The following is a 20,152-nucleotide window of genomic DNA, read 5'->3' as shown; positions in this document are numbered from 1 at the left end:
CCTAAATCTACTTCCCCTTACTTTGAGGTTATGCCCCCTAGTTCTGCTTTCACCCACCAGTGGAAGCAACCTGCCTGCATCTATCCTATCTATTCCCTTCATAATTTTATATGTTTCTATAAGATCTCCCGCATCCTTCTAAATTCCAACGAGTACAGTCACCGTCTACTCAACCTCTCCTCGTAATCCAACCCCTTCAGCTCTGGGATTAACCTAGTGAATCTCCTCTGCATACCATCCAGTGCCAGTACTTCCTTTCTCAAGTAAGGAGACCAAACTGAACACAATACTCCAGGTGTGGCCTCACTAACAGCTTATACAATTGCAGCATAACCTCCCTAGTCTTAAACTCCATCCCTCTAGCAATGAAGGACAAAATTCCATTTGCCTTCTGAATCACCTGTCTTTGCTCCCAGTCTACTGTAGCTAGTTCTTTTCTCATCCCATTGTAATCTCCTTTGTTTAAGCACAAAACACGAGTGTTTGATTTTACCTTCTCACCCTCCATCTGTATTTTAAATTCCACCATATCGTGATCGCTCCTTCCGAGAGGATCCCTAACTATGAGATCATTAATCAATCCTGTCTCATTACACAGGACCAGATCTAGGACCGCTTGTTCCCTCGTAGGTTCCATTACATACTGTTCTAGGAAACTATCGCGGATACATTCTATAAACTCCTCCTCAAGGATGCCTTGACTGACCTGGTTAAACCAATCGACATGTAGATTAAAATCCCCCATGATAACTGCTGTACCATGTCTACATGCATCAGTTATTTCTTTGTTTATTGCCTGCCCCACCATAATGTTACTATTTGGTGGCCTATAGACTACTCCTATCAGTGATTTTTTTGCCTTACTATTCCTGATTTCCACCCAAATGGATTCAACACTGGATGGTTAAGCAAGGTTGGGTTGTCAGTTTGTTAAATAGTTACAACGGGTGGAATTTATAACAACTAGTTACTTATTTTGTCAATGCAGTAATGTTATTCTTTAATAATTTTCAAATTTTGCAAATATCCATACAAGTACATTATGTTTGAGCTGGGTAAGTCACATAGCTTCTTTAAATAACTTTATCTTAGTAATTTTACCTCACGCAAATCCCGCTGAAGTTTAGTGTTCATTTCCTCAGACTTAATTAAGTCTTTACGGGCTGTATCCAGATCCTCTTCAAGCTCTGACACCCTACTAGAGAGAACAGCCAGTCGATCCTTTAACTGCCCCTGCTCCTTGTTTTGTTTATCTATCGTCTCCTGAAGCTCTATTACTTTAATCGAATCTTCATCATGGTTTATGGAACAATTAGAAAATCTCTGTTAAAAAAATGTAATGGCACAGAAATGTAACCTTTTAAAGAAGAAAGCTGATACGAATTCCCCACCTACGAAAATGCTAAACAGGTCATTATACAAGTATATGTAGAAATAATACAAAGTGACAGATAACTGCCGAGTGCATTGTGGAGCTTCAGTGTTCCTGATCATGTGTAGAACACCTCAAGGACAGTGAATAGATGATTTGATTCAAATCTCAAATGGTCTCGTCTTGAATGTGGTGTCATAAATATGGCTGCTGTCAAGAGTTCCCGGATCCAAACGAAAAACTGGGTCTGAATATATTCCTCTGTCTGGAGGGAGAGTTACTCAAGTTGCATAGTCTTGACACAAACTTAGTGATAGTTAATCTATGCATTAAGTGCTGCGTGGAATTACAAATGTTTGAAGAACAGGCTACATACTAGCTTTTTATTCTCATCCCTATTCTGCCCCATCTCTCTCCATCAATCAGCTCACATCTTACTTGTTTGCACCTGGTGGTTAAACATATCTTTGCATGTCACTAGCCCCTTTGCACACCAGAAGTATTTATTATTCACAAGCACATTATTCCATGATGCCAGACATACCTGTAATATAACCTCGGGCTTTGAACCGTAATTATAAACTATTCCACCTCAGTCCTGGAGTACAAGAGATCATTTCCTCATACCAATTAAATTACAATCTTCAAATTAATCCCACGTATTTATTATTTCATGATATGGTTAACGAAAGAATGCAAATACAAAATGAGGCATATAAATCTATGTTTGAAAACTATACCATGCCATTTGTGCTTGGTATATTATCTCCATCACTATTTCCATCCTCTAGTGAATCTGTTCCTCCTTTCTTCAAAGTAGGTGTATTTTGCTCTTTAAATATGGAAATCTGAAACAAATTATAAAGTAAAATTAGTTACGCGAAACAAGTACCTTCTCAAAATTCAATACATCCAAAATAAAGCTTTCTGCTATGAATACATTAGTTGTCACAGTAGTGGTCGGAAAGCTTGGCAATTGTGCATCTTGCTTGATGGTGATATCGTCAAACATTTTATTCTCAAGGGCTCGGCTCAAGATCTTGCAGCATTTCCAAGATCTGAACTTGAAAACAGAAATGAGCTCATTGCAATGATCATTCCAATACATGGGTGACCCCATGCTGAATTTAGAATTTAATTCAACAGAGAGAGAAACTGAAAGCTCAGTAATCACTCAAATACCTTCCCATTGCAAAACGCATATTTTTCTTAGACTCTTTGGATTTGAGTATCGTGGCAAGGCCAGCATTTATTATCTGTCCCTTATTGCTATTGCCCTGGTGGTATTTAGCCACTTAAACTGCTGCAATGCAGGTGGGGTCGGATACACACACTGTACCATTAGTAGTGTGCTCCAGGATTTTGTCCCAACGACTGTGAAAGGCTGGCAATCTAGTTTCAGGTTAGGATGGTATAAGACCTGGAGAGAACTTCAGGTGGTAGCGTTCTCCCACGTCTGCTGCTCTCATCCTTCTAGGTGATTATGACTGCACAGCTCCACAAACTTGTACACTTTACTACATTCTAAACTGTAATGCAAAAAAATTGTTGCCAATATAGTTTAACAGATAATTTCAGGAAAACTCAACATAAATACCTACCTCTCTCTCTCTAACTACTATTTCTTCTTCTAAAGCACTAACTCTTTCTAGTGCTACTCGTAACCGCTCTCGTACCTAGAAAACAGCAACAAAATACATTGGACAAGTTAGCATTCAACTTGCAAAATATAGTTTTAAATTCTAATTGGATTAATCATACATTTCTGAAGTTGTTTCCTGGGTAAGACAACATGGACATTTACTAAGTTCACAGAGAAATTTAAAATAGTTATACGACAGATTACTTATAACAGTTTCTCCAAGTCAGTCTGAGTTACACCCTTCAAGTTCGACTAGTCTAAAACTCTTGAACCAACACTGTCTAACACCAAGTCCTACCCGCCCATTACCTCGTTCTGACTGCTAAATGGCACTTCCCCACCCCCGGCGCAAAACATTATAAATCTCCATCCTGATCATTAAATCCCTCCATATAGAAAACTCCATTCCTCTATTTCTGGGCTTTTGTAGATTTTCTGTATTTGTTCACTCCACAGAAACATTTGCTAGAACAGTTGCATTGCGTATTTATGGTCGCACTAATGTGCAATGTCTCAATAAAAATAATGCACTGTCTATTTCTGCTCTCCTTAAATCATTTCCAAAATCCATCTCCCTTTGACTAATCTTTTGGTGACCTCTTCCTTCCTGCTCAGTATTGGTTTCGCTGGGAAGTACTTAAGGATGTTCTTTATATTAAAGACCCTTTATAAATGCAGGTTGCTATTGAATATTCGAAACAGGTTTTAGTGATTAACTTTTTCAACTACCAATCAAATAACAAATTTACTTATTTCAGCTCCAATTTTGACAGGCACATACAAAACTGAAATCAAAAACATTCAATGGTGTTCCAATCTGTTGCTGGATGAGAAATTACTGACTGAAGGCACACAAAGAACTTCTAATGCATATGAAATCCTTTGGGTTAAAGCCATTTTCTACAGACCTACACAAAGTTTGCTCAATTCATCCATCATCTATCTAAAACAACTCTCCCAAATTTATAAAACTGTTTGGGGACAGTGAGGGGGAAGAGGGGGAAAGTCTGAAAGTGAAAGTACAGGCAATTCCCAATTACCTCTTTCCTGTCTAGACAGACATGAAAATGCTATTTATCGAACTGCTATTTATACAAGAAATAAGAGTAGGGCACACAGCCGCTCAAGCATACTCTGCATATTAGTAAGATCACAGTTGATTGATCGCATTGCAATTTTCCTTCCTGATCCCTGTATCCCAATTCCTTCCAATGTCCAAGAATCAATCTCAGTGATGAATATACTGAACGACTGCAGACCCAGCTCTTTGGAATAAAGAATTCCAAAGATTCACAGCTCTATGTTTCTTTCCTGGAGTGTGAACATTGTTGGCAAGGCCAGCATTTGTTGGCTATCCCTAATGGTCCTTGTGGAGGGGGGAAGTGAGCTGCCTTTTCGAGCCTCTGTTGTCCATCTCATACAGGTACACCCACAGTGCTATTAGGAAGGGAGTTCAGGATTTTGGTCCAGCAATAGTGAACGGCAGTACAGTTCCAAGTCAGGGTGGCGCACGGTGTGGAGGGTCACCTGCAGGTGATGATGTTCCCTTTATCCTTCGAGGTAGTAAAGGACAAGGGTTTGAGAAGATGCCATCAAAGGAGGCTTATTGAGTTGCTGCAATGTATCTTGTAGATGTTACACACTGCCGCTACCAAGAGGCAGTGGCGTAGTGGTATTGTCACTGGACTAGTAATCCAGAGACCCAGGGGAATGCTCTGGGGATCTGGGTTCGAATACCACCACTGCAGATGGTGATATTTGAATTCAAGAAAAATCTGGAATTACAAGTCTAATGATGGCCATGAAACCATTGCCAATTGTCGTAAAAGCCCATTTGGTTCACTAATGTCCATTAGGGAAGGAAATCTGTTGTCCTTACCTGGTCTGGACTACATGTGACTCCAGGCCCACAGCAATGTCCTCAGGGATGACAAATAAATGCTGGCCCAGCCAGGGATGCCCACAACCCATGAACCCAGTGGTATTGAAAGTGAGTGTTTAAGATTTAAGATGGAATGCCAATCAAGCAGGTCGCATTTTTCTGAATGGTGTCAAGCTTTTGAGTTGCTGGAGATGCACTTATCCAGGCAAGTGAGAGTATTCCATCATACCCTTGCGCCTTGTAGATGGTGGACAGGCTTTGGAGTCAGGCGCAGCAGAATTCCCAGCCTCTAACCTACTCTTGCAGTCACAGTATTTAATGGCTGCTCCAGTTAAGTTCCTGGTCATTGGTAATTGTCAACGTGCTGATAGTGAGAGATTTAGCAATGGCAATGTCACTGAATGTCAAAGAGAGATGGTTAGATTCTCTCTTGCTGGAGATAGTCATTGCCTCGCACTTGAGTAGCAAGTTACATTCACGCCACCCGTCAGCTCAAGTCTGAATACTGTCTGGGTCTTGCTGCATGTTGACATGGAATGCTTCAGTATCTGTGGAGTTGAGAATGATATTGAACATCAGCGTTCATACACACTTCTCACTTCATGATGGAGGGAAGGTCTTTGATGAAGCAGGTGGAGTTGACTGGGCTAGGCATCTGCCCCAAGGAACTCCTGCAGTGATATCCGTGCAGTGGCATGCAACAACCACAACTATCTTCCTTTGTGCTAGGTTATGACTCCAGCCGGTGGCAAGTTTTCCCCAATTTCACTGACTTCAAATTTGCTAGGGCTCCATGATGCCACACTCAGTCAAATAATAATAATAACCTTCATTAGTGTCACAAGTAGGCTCACATTAACATTGCAATGAAGTTACTGTGAAAATCACCTAGTCACCACATTCCGACGCTTGTTCGGGAACACAGAGGGAGAATTCAGAATGTCCAATTCACCAAACAGCACGTCTTCCAGGACTTGTGGGAGGAAACCGGAGCACCCGGAGGAAACTCACGCAGACACGGGGAGAACTTGCAGACTCCGCACAGACAGTGACGCAAGCCGGGAATCGAACCAGGGACCCTGGAGTTGTGAAGCAACAGTGCTAACCACTGTGCCACTGTGCTGCCAGGGCTTGATGTATTGCCTTGATGTCAAGGACAGTCACTCCCATCTCTGGAGTGCAGGCTTTAATCCGTGTTTGCATCAATACCATAATGAAGTCAGGAGTTAAGTAGCTCTGGCAGAAACCAAACTTGCATCAGCAAGCAGGTGTTTTACTGTGTAGGTGTTGCGTGACAGTTGTTGATGACATCTTTCATCAATTTGCTGATGATCAAGAGTAGACTTATGGAATGGTAATTGTTTGGATTGCATTTGCAAAGATATTTCATTTGCAGAGATACTTTGTACAAATAAGAAAAAAAACATTGTTTCACGACAGCATAATCAGTCAGCTGCTGGCTGAAAAAAGGAAATATTTGATAGGGTAACGTCCCTCCCTAACAGCACTGTGGGTGGCAGACTGCAGCGGTTTAAAAAGCCAGCTCACCGTCATCTTCTCAAGGGAAACAAAGGTGGGCAACAAATGTTGGCCGAGTCAGCCCCACCCACATCCCGGGAAATAATTTTTAAAAGACAGCTTGGCCTGAGAGATAGGAATTAAGGAGGGCCTCAAAGGTGAGAGCGTGGAGAAATGAAAATGCTTACAAAAGGATTGCCAAAACTGGAACAAGAGGTCAATTTCAGGTGAAGCCTGTCTGGGGATAGAGGAGGCTGGGCGAGGTGCAGGCAGTTCATACGATTAGAAGTTACACTTGGGAGAGACTAGGCCATGAAAGGATTTAGACAGGCGGATCAGGAACAATGGACAAATTTGTCTTTTTTTTTTAAGTAACCAAATTAGCATCACTTTCAGGATCACAGAATTGTTAACGATGATCAATCGCACTTATGATCAGAAGCCAAATCTCAGGCGCATGCAGTCCAACCAGTATAAAACTGCTCGCTCTTCAATTTCTGTTCTCAATGGCAAAACTAAAGAATAAAAGCTTGATTGAATATTTCAAGCAAGATTGAAAAAAAGTCAATCTGACTCCTCGCCCCACCTCAATCTTGGAAAAGTTTATACCTTTTCTACCCTAAATGCAAATGACAACACTGCAGTGCTATCACTATCCAATAATAACTTGCATCCGAACAGCACCTTCATGGTACTGAAACATCTCAGGGGACTTCACAAGACAAGTCAGGCAAAAACTGGAACTGATCAGATAAATCAGGAGGTTACCTGACCAAAAGCTGGTCAAAGGGTTTGGTTTTAAGCCGAGACTTAAAGGAGCAGAAAGCTAGGATGTAGAAGAGATTAGGGAGAGAAGTCCTGAGTTTAGGACTCAGACTGCCAAAGGCACAAGCCAGCAGTAGTAAGCGAAAGCAGGAGATGCACAAAACAGGAGATGCACAAGAGGACAGAATTGGAAGAACACAGAATCCATAAAGAGTTGCAGGGCTGGAGGAGGTTACAGAAATATAGGGCAAGGCCACAGGTGGATCAGAGTATGAGGACAATTTTTTTTTTTAAATCTCTGGTGGACTAGGAGCAAAGTAAGGGGTAATGGGTGAATATGATCTGGTGAAAGAGTTAGGATATGGGCAGCAGAGTGACCTTCAATTTATGGATAGTGCAAGCTGGGGGACCAGTTAGTGATGCACTGGAATAGGAGAGTTTGAAAGTAACAAAAGCACGGGTGATAGGGAGGAGATAGGGGTCAACACAAGGAATCTGTCCCAGACAGTAAAAAAGTAGGGAGCAGAAATTCTAGTTTTTCTATCTTCCCCCTCACATCCCTCAGTATCTGACCGAGCACTCATTCTGTTTTTGGCTGATTGACACGATGTACAGGTGCCTGAGGCTAACTTGTCCTCCTCTCCCCCTTCCTCCCCACACTCCAGTGGATTTAAAGAAAATAAGAACTAGGAGCAGGAGTAGGCCATCTGGCCCCTCGAGCCTGCTCCGCCATTTAATGTGATCATGGCTGATCTTTTGTGTACTCAGCTCCACTTTTCAGTCCGAACACGATAATCCTTAATCCGTTTATTCTTCTGTCATGTGAGAGTACCTTTAAGAAATGGGTGTTTATTACTGCAGTGATGTCAGAGAGTGGGTGGAGCTGGGCTGTCAGCTTTTAACTTTTGTTTTAGGCTGTTTGCTGCAGGGTGTTTTAGTTTCGTTTTCAGAGCGGGATAGCTGCTGTCACAGCCAGAAGGTGCATTAGAGTCTCTCTCTGTAACCTAAAGACTGTACATCGATCCTGGTGATTAAAAACTAATAGCAGTCGTGCCTTTAACCTGGTGCGCTTCTGGTAAAAGGTGTTTTAAGTCTTATGGATGTTAAAAGGAAAGCTTAAAGGATTACTTAGTGTTGTAATCTTTGGGGGTTGTATTTCAATTAATGGTTGCTAAGATGTTCACTGTATGGATTAAAAAGGTTAACTTGAGTTCATAGAATAAACATCGTTTTGCTTTAAAAAAATACTTTTCCATTTCATACCACAATCTATTAAAAGGTGTGGGTCAGGTGAACTCCATGATACACTTTGGGGTTCTCTGAACCCTGGCCGACAACACTTCAAAAAACTATCTACCTTTATCTTAAAAACATTTAATGAAGGAGCCTCAACTGCTTCACCGAGCAAGGAATTCCATAGATTCACAACCCTTTGGGTGAAGAAGTTCCTCCTACGCTCAGTCCTAAATCTACTTCCCCTTATTTTGAGGCTATGCCCCCTAGTTCTGCTTTCACCCACCAGTGGAAACAACCTGCCCGCATCGATCCTATCTATTCCCTTCATAATTTTATATGTTTCTACAAGATCCCCCTGCATCCTTCTAAATTCCAATGTGTACAGTCCCAGTCTACCCAACCTCTCCTCGTAATCAAACACCTTCAGCTCTGGGATTAACCGAGTGAATCTCCTCTGCACACCCTCCAGTGCCAGTATGTCCTTTCTCAGGTAAGGAGACCAAAACTGAACACAATACTCCAGGTGTGACCTCACTAACACCTCATACAATTGCAGCATAACGTCACTAGTCTTAAACTCCATCCCTCTAGCAATGAAGGACAAAACTCCATTTGCTTTCTTAATCACCTGTTGCACCTGAAAACCAACCTTTTGCAACTCATGCACAAGCACACTCAGGTCTCTCTGCACAGCTGCATGTTTTAATATTTTACTGAAATAATAATCCCTTTTGCTGTTATTCCTACCAAAATGGATAACCTCACATTTGTCAACATTGTATTCCATCTGCCAGACCCTAGCCCATTCCCTTAACCTATCCAAAGCCCTCTGCAGACTTCCGGTATCCTCTGCACTTTTTGTTTTACCACTCATCTTAGTGTCGTCTGCAAACTTGGACACATTGCCCTTGGTCCCCCAACTCCAAATCATCTATGTAAATTGTGAACAACTGTGGGCCCAACACTGATCCCTGAGGGACACCACTGGCTACTGATTGCCAACCAGAGAAACACACATGAATCCCCACTCTTTGCTTTCTATTAATTAACCAATCCTCTATCCATGCTACTACTTTACCCTTAACGCCATGCATCTTTATCTTATGCAGCAACCTTTTGTGTGGCACCTTGTCAAAAGCTTTCTGGAAATCCAGATGTACCACATCCATTGGCTCCCCGTTATCTACCGCACTGGTAAAGTGCTCAAAAAATTCCACTAAATTAGTTAGGCATGACCTGCCCTTTATGAACCCATGCTGCGTCTGCCCAATGGGACAATTTCCATCCAGATGCTTCGCTATTTCTTCCTTGATGATAGATTCCAGCATCTTCCCTACTACCGAAGTTAAGCTAACTGGCCTATAATTACCCGCTTTCTGCCTACCTCCTTTTTAAACAGTGGTGTCATGTTGGCTAATTTCCAATCCGCCGGGACCACCCAGAGTCTAGTGAATTTTGGTAAATTATCACTAGTGCATTTGCAATTTCCCTAGCCATTTCTTTTAGCACTCTGGGATGCATTCCATCAGGGCCAGGAGACTTGTCTACCTTTAGCCCCATTAGCTTGCCATCACTACCTCCTTTCTGGAAATCCAGATATACCACATCCATTGGCTCCCCGTTATCTACTGCACTGGTAATGTCCTCAAAAAATTCCACTAAATTAGTTAGGAACGACCTGCCCTTTATGAACCCATGCTGCGTCTGCCCAATGGGACAATTTCCATCCAGATGCCTCGCTATTTCTTCCTTGATGATAGATTCCAGCATCTTCCCTACTACCGAAGTTAAGCTCACTGGCCTATAATTACCTGCTTTCTGCCTACCTCCTTTTTTAAACAGTGGTGTTACGTTTGCTAATTTCCAATCCGCCGGGACCACCCCAGAGGCTAGTGAATTTTGGTAAATTATCACTAGTACATTTGCAATGTCCCGAGCCATCTCTTTTAGCACTCTGGGATGCATTCCATCAGGTCCAGGAGACTTGTCTACCTTTAGCCCCATTAGCTTGCCATCATTACCTCCTTAGTGATAACAATCCTCTCAAGGTCCTCACCTGCCATAGCCTCATTTCTATCAGTCACTGGCATGTTATTTGTGTCTTCCACTGTGAAGACCGACCCAAAAAACCTGTTCAGTTCCTCAGCCATTTCCTCATCTCCCATTATTAAATCTCCCTTCTCATCCTCTAAAGGACCAATATTTACCTTAGCCACTCTTTTTTGTTTTATATATTTGTAGAAACTTTTACTATCTGTTTCTATAATCCGAGCAAGTTTACTCTCAATCTATTTTACTCTTTATAGCTTTTTTAGTAGCTTTCTGTTGCCCCCTAAAGATTTCCCAGTCCTTTAATCTCCCACTAATGTTTGCCACTTTGTATGCTATTTCCTTCAATTTGATACTCTCCCTTATTTCCTTAGATACCCACGGTCGATTTTCCCTCTTTCTACCGTCCTTCCTTTTAGTTGGTACAAACCTTTGCTGAGGCACTGTGAAAAATCGCTTGGAAGGTTCTCCTCCACTGTTCCTCAACTGTTTCACCATAAAGTCTTTGCTCCCAGTCTACCTTAGCTAGTTCTTCTCTCATCCCATTGTAATCTCCTTTGTTTAAGTACAAAACACTAGTGTTTGATTTTACCTTCTCACCCTCCATCTGTATTTTAAATTCCACCATATTGTGATCGCTCCTTCCGAGAGGATCCCTAACTATGAGATCATTAATCAGTCCTGTCTCATTACACAGGACCAGATCTAGGACCGCTTGTTCCCTCGTAGGTTCCATTACATACTGTTCTAGGAAACTATCGCGGGTACATTCTATAAACTCCTCCTCAAGGCTGCCTTGACTGACCTGTTTAAACCAATCGACATGTAGATTAAAATCCCCCATGATAACTGCTGTACCATTTCTACATGCATCCGTTATTTATTTTCTTTATTGCCTGCCCCACCATACTGTTACTATTTGGTGGCCTATACACTACTCCTATCAGTGATTTTTTTCGCCTTACTATTCCTGATTTCCACCCAAAAGGATTCAACCTGATCCTCCATAGCACCGATGTCATCCCTTACTAATGCCCAGATGTCATCCTTAAATAACAGAGCTGCACCACCTCCCTTACCATCCACTCTGTCCTTCCGTATAGTTTGATACCTTTGGATATTTAACTCCCAGTCGTGACCATCCTTTAACCATGTTTCAGTAATGGCCACTAAATCATAGTCATTCACAATGATTTGCGCCATCAACTCATTTAGCTTATTCCTAATACTACGAGCATTCAGGTAAAATACACTTATGTTGGCTTTTATACCTCTGTGTTGAATCTTAACACCTTGATCAGTAACCTCTCCTAAGTTATTTTTCCTCTTAACCTTTCTCCTAATTTTCCTTGTCATTGAACCCATACCTTCATGTAACAACCTGCCACGTCGCTTTCCATTTATGTTTTTACTTCCCGTTTTATTCCTTTTAGTATTACTGGGCCTATTCACTGAGCTCCCCTCAGTCACTGTACCTTGTACTGTCGCCCTTTTTGATTTTTGACTATGGCTTCTTTGCCTTACACTTTCCCTCTTACTGCCTTTTGTTTCTGTCCCTGTTTTACTACCTTCCGACTTCCTGCATCAGTTCCCATCCCCCTGCCACATTAGTTTAAACACTCCCCAACCGCTCTAGCAAATAGCTCCACTAGGACATCAGTTCCAGTCCTGCCCAGGTGTCACCCGTCCAGTTTGTACAGGTCCCACCTCCCCCAGAACTGGTCCCAATGCCCCAGGAATCTGAAACCCTCCCCCTGACACCATCCCTTCAGCCACGTATTCATCCTATATAATCCAGTCATTTCTACTCTGACGAGCAATTTGTAGAATTGCATCCTAACAGCCCATGCACCAAAATGCTGGACTGAAGTTTTAGAGTCTCTGGAATCATTTCCACTTTCAGGTTAATTGTAGCGAAGATGACATTGTCTGAGTGCCTTCTTTATTTCTCATAACCTGAGATATCGGGAAAACTAATATCCACGGGGTGAAATTTACAATTTGAAGCGCAGAAATACAATACCTTTTCATCTAAAGCTTTGTGATGTTCAAATAACGATTTGAGTGCTTTGAGAACTTCTACTTCACTAGATACTCCTGCTGGTGATTGAGCTTGCCTCTTTACAACCGTCATTCTGAGTGACCGTTCATGTCTGGAAACGAGACATTCGAGGTGTTCTAAAAGCAGCTACAAAACAAACAACAAAAATTGAATTGATACAATATTTTAACATTTTCAAAATATGTTACTCGCAGTACGAGCTCAGTAGAAACTGAAATTACAGAACCCATTTTTGTCTCAATGCATCATTTACCCTATTATAATTACAATGATCTAATTTTGCAGGCTCCTCCTAGCAAGAATTAAAAGAAAATGAATTTGCATAGTGGATTTCATGCACATGCACACAAGGTTCTTCACCACTGACTAATCGGATGACAGCAATTAGGAGAAAGAACTGATAACAGCAGGAGCATTCTTGTGACCATTTTCCCTCCAGCCCTGAAAAGCAGTTCTGCAGATCCAAAACGTCTTTTGACACCTTGCACAAATGGCTATTAGTCATCACCACGATGTGAATGTCGTGTTGGGTGTTCCGAGACACAAACGAACCAACACGATTGTAGATGGCACAACTCTGTTTTATTATTCTGTACAATAATAACTATTAACGTCTGGCTGTGGTTCGTACTTCACCAGCTAACCTGTGGACCCAGCCCTAGCACTATCTTAGTGAAGCACTCAGCACATGGTGTATGTCTGAGTGGCACGTTGTGAGCTCTGTGCTCGGAGCTATCTCCTGGTAGAATGAGCGGGAACTGTGGTGTTCCCCGTTTTATAGTGCGTGTGCTCTCACTGGTGATTGGCTGTGATGTTGTGTGTGTGTTGATTGGTCCATCTACCTGTCCATCAGTGTGTGTGCGTGCTTGCACCATATGTTAATATGGATATCATGACAGTGAATAGAGGGGAAAATTCAACAATATACGAATTGCAGGACTCACTGGATCAGGGAGGTCACCAGCTCCCCTCCAGCCCCCAGGGTCACCTACCTCCATCAACCTCTGCCCCACTATGCAGCAGTCAAATATAGTCTCCACTGAAGATCTGCTCTGTTCGGTGTGTCTCAGTATCGCACCAATCTCATTTAGACACTAAAGTTCTGGTTATCAGACAATGGTCATTAGCAGTCAGAAAGAAACTCTGAAAGTCATGCAGTTAAATTACTCATCAATTACTCTACTTGACACACTTACAATTGCATAACTATTTCAATTAGTCAACAAACTTGAAAATAGCTATGAGAATCCTCAGCCAATAAATATTTGTGCCGTTTGAGCTTTGAAAAGTCATCACGATACACCACTGTCAGTTCGTAAAACCAAACACAAACACCCTATAACACCATTTAACCCTTGCTTCTAGAATCAGAGACCGCTTACTGGGCAGGAAAGGGGGTAAATTGGTGGAAACCATGACTATCCAACTAATAAATTTTTAGTCTGGGAATGTAAAAAGAAGGAACCTACCCTCTTTTGACAAGTCAGAACAAAATAATGACTTCTTTTAAAAGGTAAGGCAATGTCAGTGGTATTGCGACTGGACTAGTAAACCAGAGACCCAGGGCAAGATCTGAGACCCGGGTTCAATTACAAATCTGGAATTAAAGTCTAATGATGACCATGAAACTATTGTCGATTGTCGTAAAAACCAATCCCATCCACTGATGTCTTTCGGGAAGGAAATCTGCAGTCCTTACCTGGTCCTGCCCACATTTGACTCCAGACCCACAGTACCGTAGTTGACTCTCCAAAGTCCTCTGAAATGGAGGGCAGTTAGAGGTGGGCAACAAATACTGGCACAGCCAGTGATGCCCACATCATCTAAATGAATTTTTTTTAAAGTGCCTAGAATGCTCCTGTACCTGTAGGACCTACAAATGGCAGCTCCATCAGCATCTTCCGATCGAATTGCAAATCAATGCAAATTAAACAAACTAATGATCTGTTTGAGCACTCCTAATTTAGTTACCCGTGTGTTGTTTCTTTCTGCTTTCAGTTCAGAAATTTCTTCTTCTCGTTCCAGTAAATGCTCTCTGCATACATTTAATTCTTTTGTAAGTGCTGCAAACTCCTGGAAAAGAAATAAGGGGCTGGTTTAAATTTAGATGTTTTAAATAGCATTCTTAAAACAGTAAAATCTAGCTTTCTTTCTGTTGCGCATTTGATAAAATAGGAGCATTTTACCTCCTGATACTTGTTCACATTGCCCCCATTGCAATTTACACCGATTCACCAGAAATATAAGGATACATTTGGTCAGCTTGTCACTGAAGAGATTGGTGACTAGCCCTAGCAAATGGAAACAGCACATCAAATATATGATGGAGTCAACTGTATGCAATAAGCTACTGGAAATGGCAAAAGATCAATGGCTCCGTTCAAAAATTAATCAGTTTAAAGACAGATCCATTTTGTTTCTCCTTCACTGAATGTTCTATCCTCCTGACCTGTAAATGTTTAACATCTTGCTTGCGATTAATTCCAGGCGTGTCAGCAGCACTTCACCACATCATCCCAAGCGACCACCCTTCAGTGAAGAGTCGAAATAGAAAATATCAACCTGCTGTCACCGCCAAACTAAACATTAGCTCTCCTGACATGGACAATATAAACTTTCCAGCAAGGCACCAAACACCAACCAAACGCCAGTACCTCAATTCCAGGGACACCACATAAAATAACACTCCCTACTACTGCTCCATCGGAGATCAATTTCCCTCACCACCATAAAAAAAGCAAAACGCAATGGCTCTTAAAATTATGCATATTCGCAAATAAATGCTTTTAACACACTGATTCCAAATTCCCTTTTCTATAATTGATCTCAAACTGCATTTTCAAGAGCGATGCATTTTAGGCACTTTGACATTTTGAGAAAGACAGCTAAACTTCCAAACTACGAATGGAAAATGTTTGAGCATCAAATAACACGTAGCAGAGAATTCAGTCAGAAGCTTCGTCTTGTGTGGATGGAATTTGGATGGTAAAGAGCCCAATGTCGTAGAAGCTGACCCATTTCATTCAATTGATAACACTACACATCCAACTGGATAGCAAGACAAAAATGCACCATTCGCTTTTTCCTGCTCTGCGTGAACTGTAGAACTAGGAGTTGAGCACAGTGTTACATGATATTTTTATATTTTCAGGATCCAAACTGAAAATGTCCCTCCTGGTAGCATAGTGGTTAGCACAGTTGCTTCACAGCTCCAGGGTCCCAGGTTCAATTCCCAGCTTGGGTCACTATCTGTGTGGAGTCTGCACGTTCTCCCCGTGTGTGCGTGGTTTTCCTCCGGGTGCTCCGGTTTCCTCCCACAGTCCAAAGATGTGTGGGTTAGGTGGATTGGCTATGCGAAATTGCCCTTAGTGTCCAAACAGGTTAATTGGGGTTACTGGGCTAAGGGGATGGGGTGGAGGTGGTGTGTGCTTGATTGGGGTGCTCTTTCCAAGGGCTAGTGCAAACTCGATGGGCCGAATGGCCTCCTTCTGCACTGTAAATTCTATGAATGTTCCCTGAGCACATATTCTGGATTAACTCTTCAGTGCAGCCCTGAAAATATAGTTAGCTGTCAGCTGTGCTGAATTATGGATGAGACTTTTAAGCATAAACAACCTGCATTTATAGCACTTTTATGGAGTAAAACATCCCCCAGTGCTTCACAGGAAATTCAAACAAAATGTGACACCAAACCACAGATATTAGGACAGAAGCCTAAAAGCTAGGACAAGGAGTGAGATTTTAAGGAGCATCTTATCGGAGGAAAATAGATGGAGATGCGGAGTGGTTAAGAGATTGAATTCCAGAGCTGAGGTCCTGGACAACTGAAGGGCTGTAAGGTTGGAGGTGCGTCAACTGTGGTTCAAATGGCTTATTACGATCTCATACCAGACCCCAACAGTGGCTAGAATACTAGACTGAAACCCCAATATTTTAATTTATTTTGTAAGATTGTGCAGAAGGAGTGATTGCACAAAGAAATAGGAATTTGGTATTTTAAAATAAAATGTTATTAACACTATGCTAAACTGTTTAACATCACACCAGAAAATAGCTTACAATAACTCCTTCAACAATACTACTCAACACAGTGAATACAATACCCTCAGTTACTATCTCTATTCACAATTAAACAGGAAAGAACACATACAGCTCTCAATCCGCCCTACATCCCAATGGCACAGCGTAATACTTACTTTCCAGAACAGATTTGGCTCCTGTTAAAACCCCTGCAGACTCTGGCTGGATGTCTTCAAAAAGCTGTTTCAACTGGTTTATTCAGCTTCTATCTTGCCCTCAGATAAGTCTACACTGCTTTAAAAACTAATCATTTTTAACTATCCTACATTGAGAACAAATACTTTACTTGTGATCGAAAGATCAAAAACACAACTTCAAAAGCTTTCTCAAAACGTCTGAATGCCTTAGCTCCACCCAACAATGACATCATCTCCAACATATCAACTCCCCAGGATGAAAACACATCAGCGATGTGTGGGAGTTTGCTGGGTGCAAGCTGGCCGACATGTTTCCTACATTATCCTAATCACAATACTGTGAAGTGCTTTGGGACACTGATTGTGAAAGGGATTATATACATCCACGTTTTATTTTAAATGGGGGCGGGGGGCGGGGGGGGGGGGGGGGGGGTGAGGAAAGATTTGCAGACAAGGATAAGAACTTTTAAAAAGGGAAGCAGTGCAGGTCTGAGGGACAATGCAGGTCAGCGAGCCATAGATATTTCTAGCATGGAAACAGGGCCATTGGCCCATGCTGTTTCTATCACTAAGCTAGTCCCACTTGCCTGCATTTGGCCCATATCCCTCTATACCCACCCTGCCCATGTAACTGTGTAACTGCTTTTTAAAGGACAAAATTGTACCCACCTCTCCCACTGCCTCTGGCAACCCGTTCCAGATGCTCACCACCTTCTGTATGAAGAAATTTCCCCTCTGGTCTCTTTTGTACCTCTCCCCTTAAACCTATGCCCTCTAGTTCTAGACTCCTCGGCCTTTGGGAAAAAATATTGACTCTCTATCTTATCGATGCTCCTCATTATTTTATAGACCTTGATAAGGTTACCCTAAGCCTCCTACGCTCCAGGGAAAAAAGTCCCAACCTATCCAGCCTCTCCTTACAACTCAGGCCATCAAGTCCTGGTAGCATCCTCGTAAATCTCTTCTGCACTCTTTCTAGTTTAACAATATCCTTCCTATAATATTATGACCAGAACAGAACACAGTATTCCATTTGTGGTCTTACCAATGTCTTGTACAACTTCAAGAAGAGGTCTCAACTCTTGTATTCAATATTCTGACCAATAAAACCTAGTATGCTGAATGCCTTCTTCACCCCCTGTCCACCTGTGACTCCACCTTCAAGGAGCTATGAACCTGTACCCAGAGATCTCTTTGTTCTGTAACTGTACCCAACTCCCTACCATTAACTGAATAGGTCATGCCCCGATTTGATCGACCAAAATGCATCACCTCACATTTATCCAAATTAAACTCCATCTGCCATTCGTCGGCCCACTGGCTCAATTGGTCAAGATCCTGTTGCAATCTCATATAACCTTCTTCCCTACCACTATGCCACCAACCTTGGTGTCATCTGCAAACTTACTAACCATGCCTCTTACTTTCCAGAACAGATTTTTTAACTATCCTACATTTCATTTGTATACAGATAAATCATTTGTATACAGATAACAGTGGACCTAGCACCGATCCCTGAGGCACACCGCTGGTCACAGGCCTCCAATTTGAAAAACAACCCTCCACAACCACCCTTTGGCTTCGGTCGTCAAGCCAATTTTGTATCCAATTGGCTACCGCGCCCTGAATTCCATGAGATTTAATCTTTTGCAACAACCTACCATGCGGTACCTTGTCAAAGGCCTTGCTAAAGTCCATGTAGACAACGTTGACCGCACTGCCCTCATCTACCTTCTTAATTACCCCTTCAAAAAACTCAATCAAATTGGTGAGACATGACTTCCCCCTTACAAAGCTATGCTGACTTTCCGTAATTAGCCCTTGCCTGTCTAAATGCCTGTAGATCCTGTCCCTCAGAATACCTTTAACAATTTACCCACTACAGAAATCAGACTCACCAGTCGGTAGTTCCCGGGTTATCCCTACAGCCCTTCCTAAACAAGGGCACAGCATTTGCTACCCTCCAATCTTCAGGCACCTCTCCTGTGGCTGTCAATGATTTACATATCTCAGCCAGGGTGAATGGGCCGTGGTGTGGGATAAGACACAGTCTTAGAGGCGCTCAAGCTTATGTAGGGTGAAAGCTGGAAGGTCAGCCAGGAAATCAATGTAATAGGAACATGGAACAAAGAAATGGATTTGAAAAACTTCCTACGAAAAGAGACAAGGACGTACCCACAACCGCCACGACAGGCATTACAGGAAGAGTTACTGGACGCAAGCATCCTAGATAAAGGGAACTGTAGCGACATGTATGAGCGACTGGTAGAAAGGGCCGACACCGTACTGGACGCAACAAGAAAGAAATGGGAGGAAGACCTGGGGATTTAAATAGAGTGGGGACTCTGGAGCGAAGCACTGCACAGGGTCAACTCCACCTCCACATGCACAAGGCTCAACCTGACGCAATTAAAAGTGGTACATAGAGCCCACTTAGCAAGAACCCGAATGAATGAGTAGGTTCTTCCCGGAGGTGGAGGATAGATGCGAACAGTGCCAAGAAGGCCTGGCCGGGGACAGCTAAACCGAAGAGAAAAGAAAGGCGAACCACAGGAGGAGAGGGGGGGGGGGGGGGGAGAGAAGGAAGTGGGGGGGGGGGGGGGGGGGGAAGAGGGTTAGAGGAAGGAGACAGGGAGCAATAGAGGGGTACCAGAGAGGGAGGGGGGGGGGGGGGGGAGAATGACAGCCGGAAGGAGAGCACGGGAAACGATAACAAACTTGGCAAACACAGGAACAGAGAGCAAGGAAAATACGGGCGAAGCAGAGGTGAACGCAAGAGGACAACGGCAGCGAAAAACGTCCGGGAGAAGCAAGTAACAACACCAGATCCATTCTCGTATTGCCCTCTCTGTATTGGACATAACCAATGTAATTGTTTCTCCGGCACCCAAATGTATATGTACCTCCCCAGTTCTCCCCCCCCCCCCCCCACCGCAAACAGGTGCCTACTTGCGTGTTAATAATAATATTGCTGACTGTACAGAGTTGCTGTTGTTGAGCTCGTTCGTGCACAATATCCGACCAGTATTTTTTTTACTTTTTTCTCTTCTATATATATATATATATATATATATTATTCTGTGTACATAACTGTAAATATACTTTGTTCAAAAAACCAATAAAAAAATTTATTAAAAGAAATAGATTGGAATTTCAGCAAATGAGCTGAGGCACGGAAGAAGTCAGGTAATGATGCAGAGGTGAAAGTAGACGGTCTTGCTGATGGAGTGGAGATGTAGCCAGAAGCTCATCATGAGGTTAAACGCAGCAGATGTTGCAAAGAGTCCGGCTCAGCCTCAGAGTTGCAAGAGGGATGGAATTGGTAGCTAGAGAAATAAATTTGTGATGAGGGCCCCTAAAAAGTAGTTTCAGCATCATTTTAAAAATAGTGTCGCAATATTTAGTTGGA

The 20,152-nt window shown here is 42.4% G+C and overlaps 1 protein-coding gene across 9 annotated transcripts in view; it reads right to left on the bottom strand.

Annotated features, from left to right (window-relative positions):
* The window catches only part of LOC140384757 (liprin-alpha-1-like), a 227,329-nt gene that overhangs the window by 116,586 nt on the left and 90,591 nt on the right, over positions 1-20,152 (bottom strand). For all 9 annotated transcript variants that reach the window (XM_072466751.1, XM_072466747.1, XM_072466744.1 and 6 more), the window contains exons 2-6: positions 14,498-14,599; positions 12,488-12,652; positions 2,974-3,048; positions 2,113-2,220; positions 1,102-1,323 (exon numbers count right to left, since the gene is read on the bottom strand). In XM_072466751.1, coding sequence (XP_072322852.1) covers positions 1,102-1,323; positions 2,113-2,220; positions 2,974-3,048; positions 12,488-12,652; positions 14,498-14,599 — 672 coding nt within the window. The remainder of the gene's footprint in view (positions 1-1,101; positions 1,324-2,112; positions 2,221-2,973; positions 3,049-12,487; positions 12,653-14,497; positions 14,600-20,152) is intronic.

Source organism: Scyliorhinus torazame, chromosome 10 (assembly GCF_047496885.1).
Source record: "Scyliorhinus torazame isolate Kashiwa2021f chromosome 10, sScyTor2.1, whole genome shotgun sequence".
NCBI lineage: Eukaryota > Metazoa > Chordata > Chondrichthyes > Carcharhiniformes > Scyliorhinidae > Scyliorhinus > Scyliorhinus torazame.
This window is presented reverse-complemented; position numbering and strand designations above follow the sequence as displayed.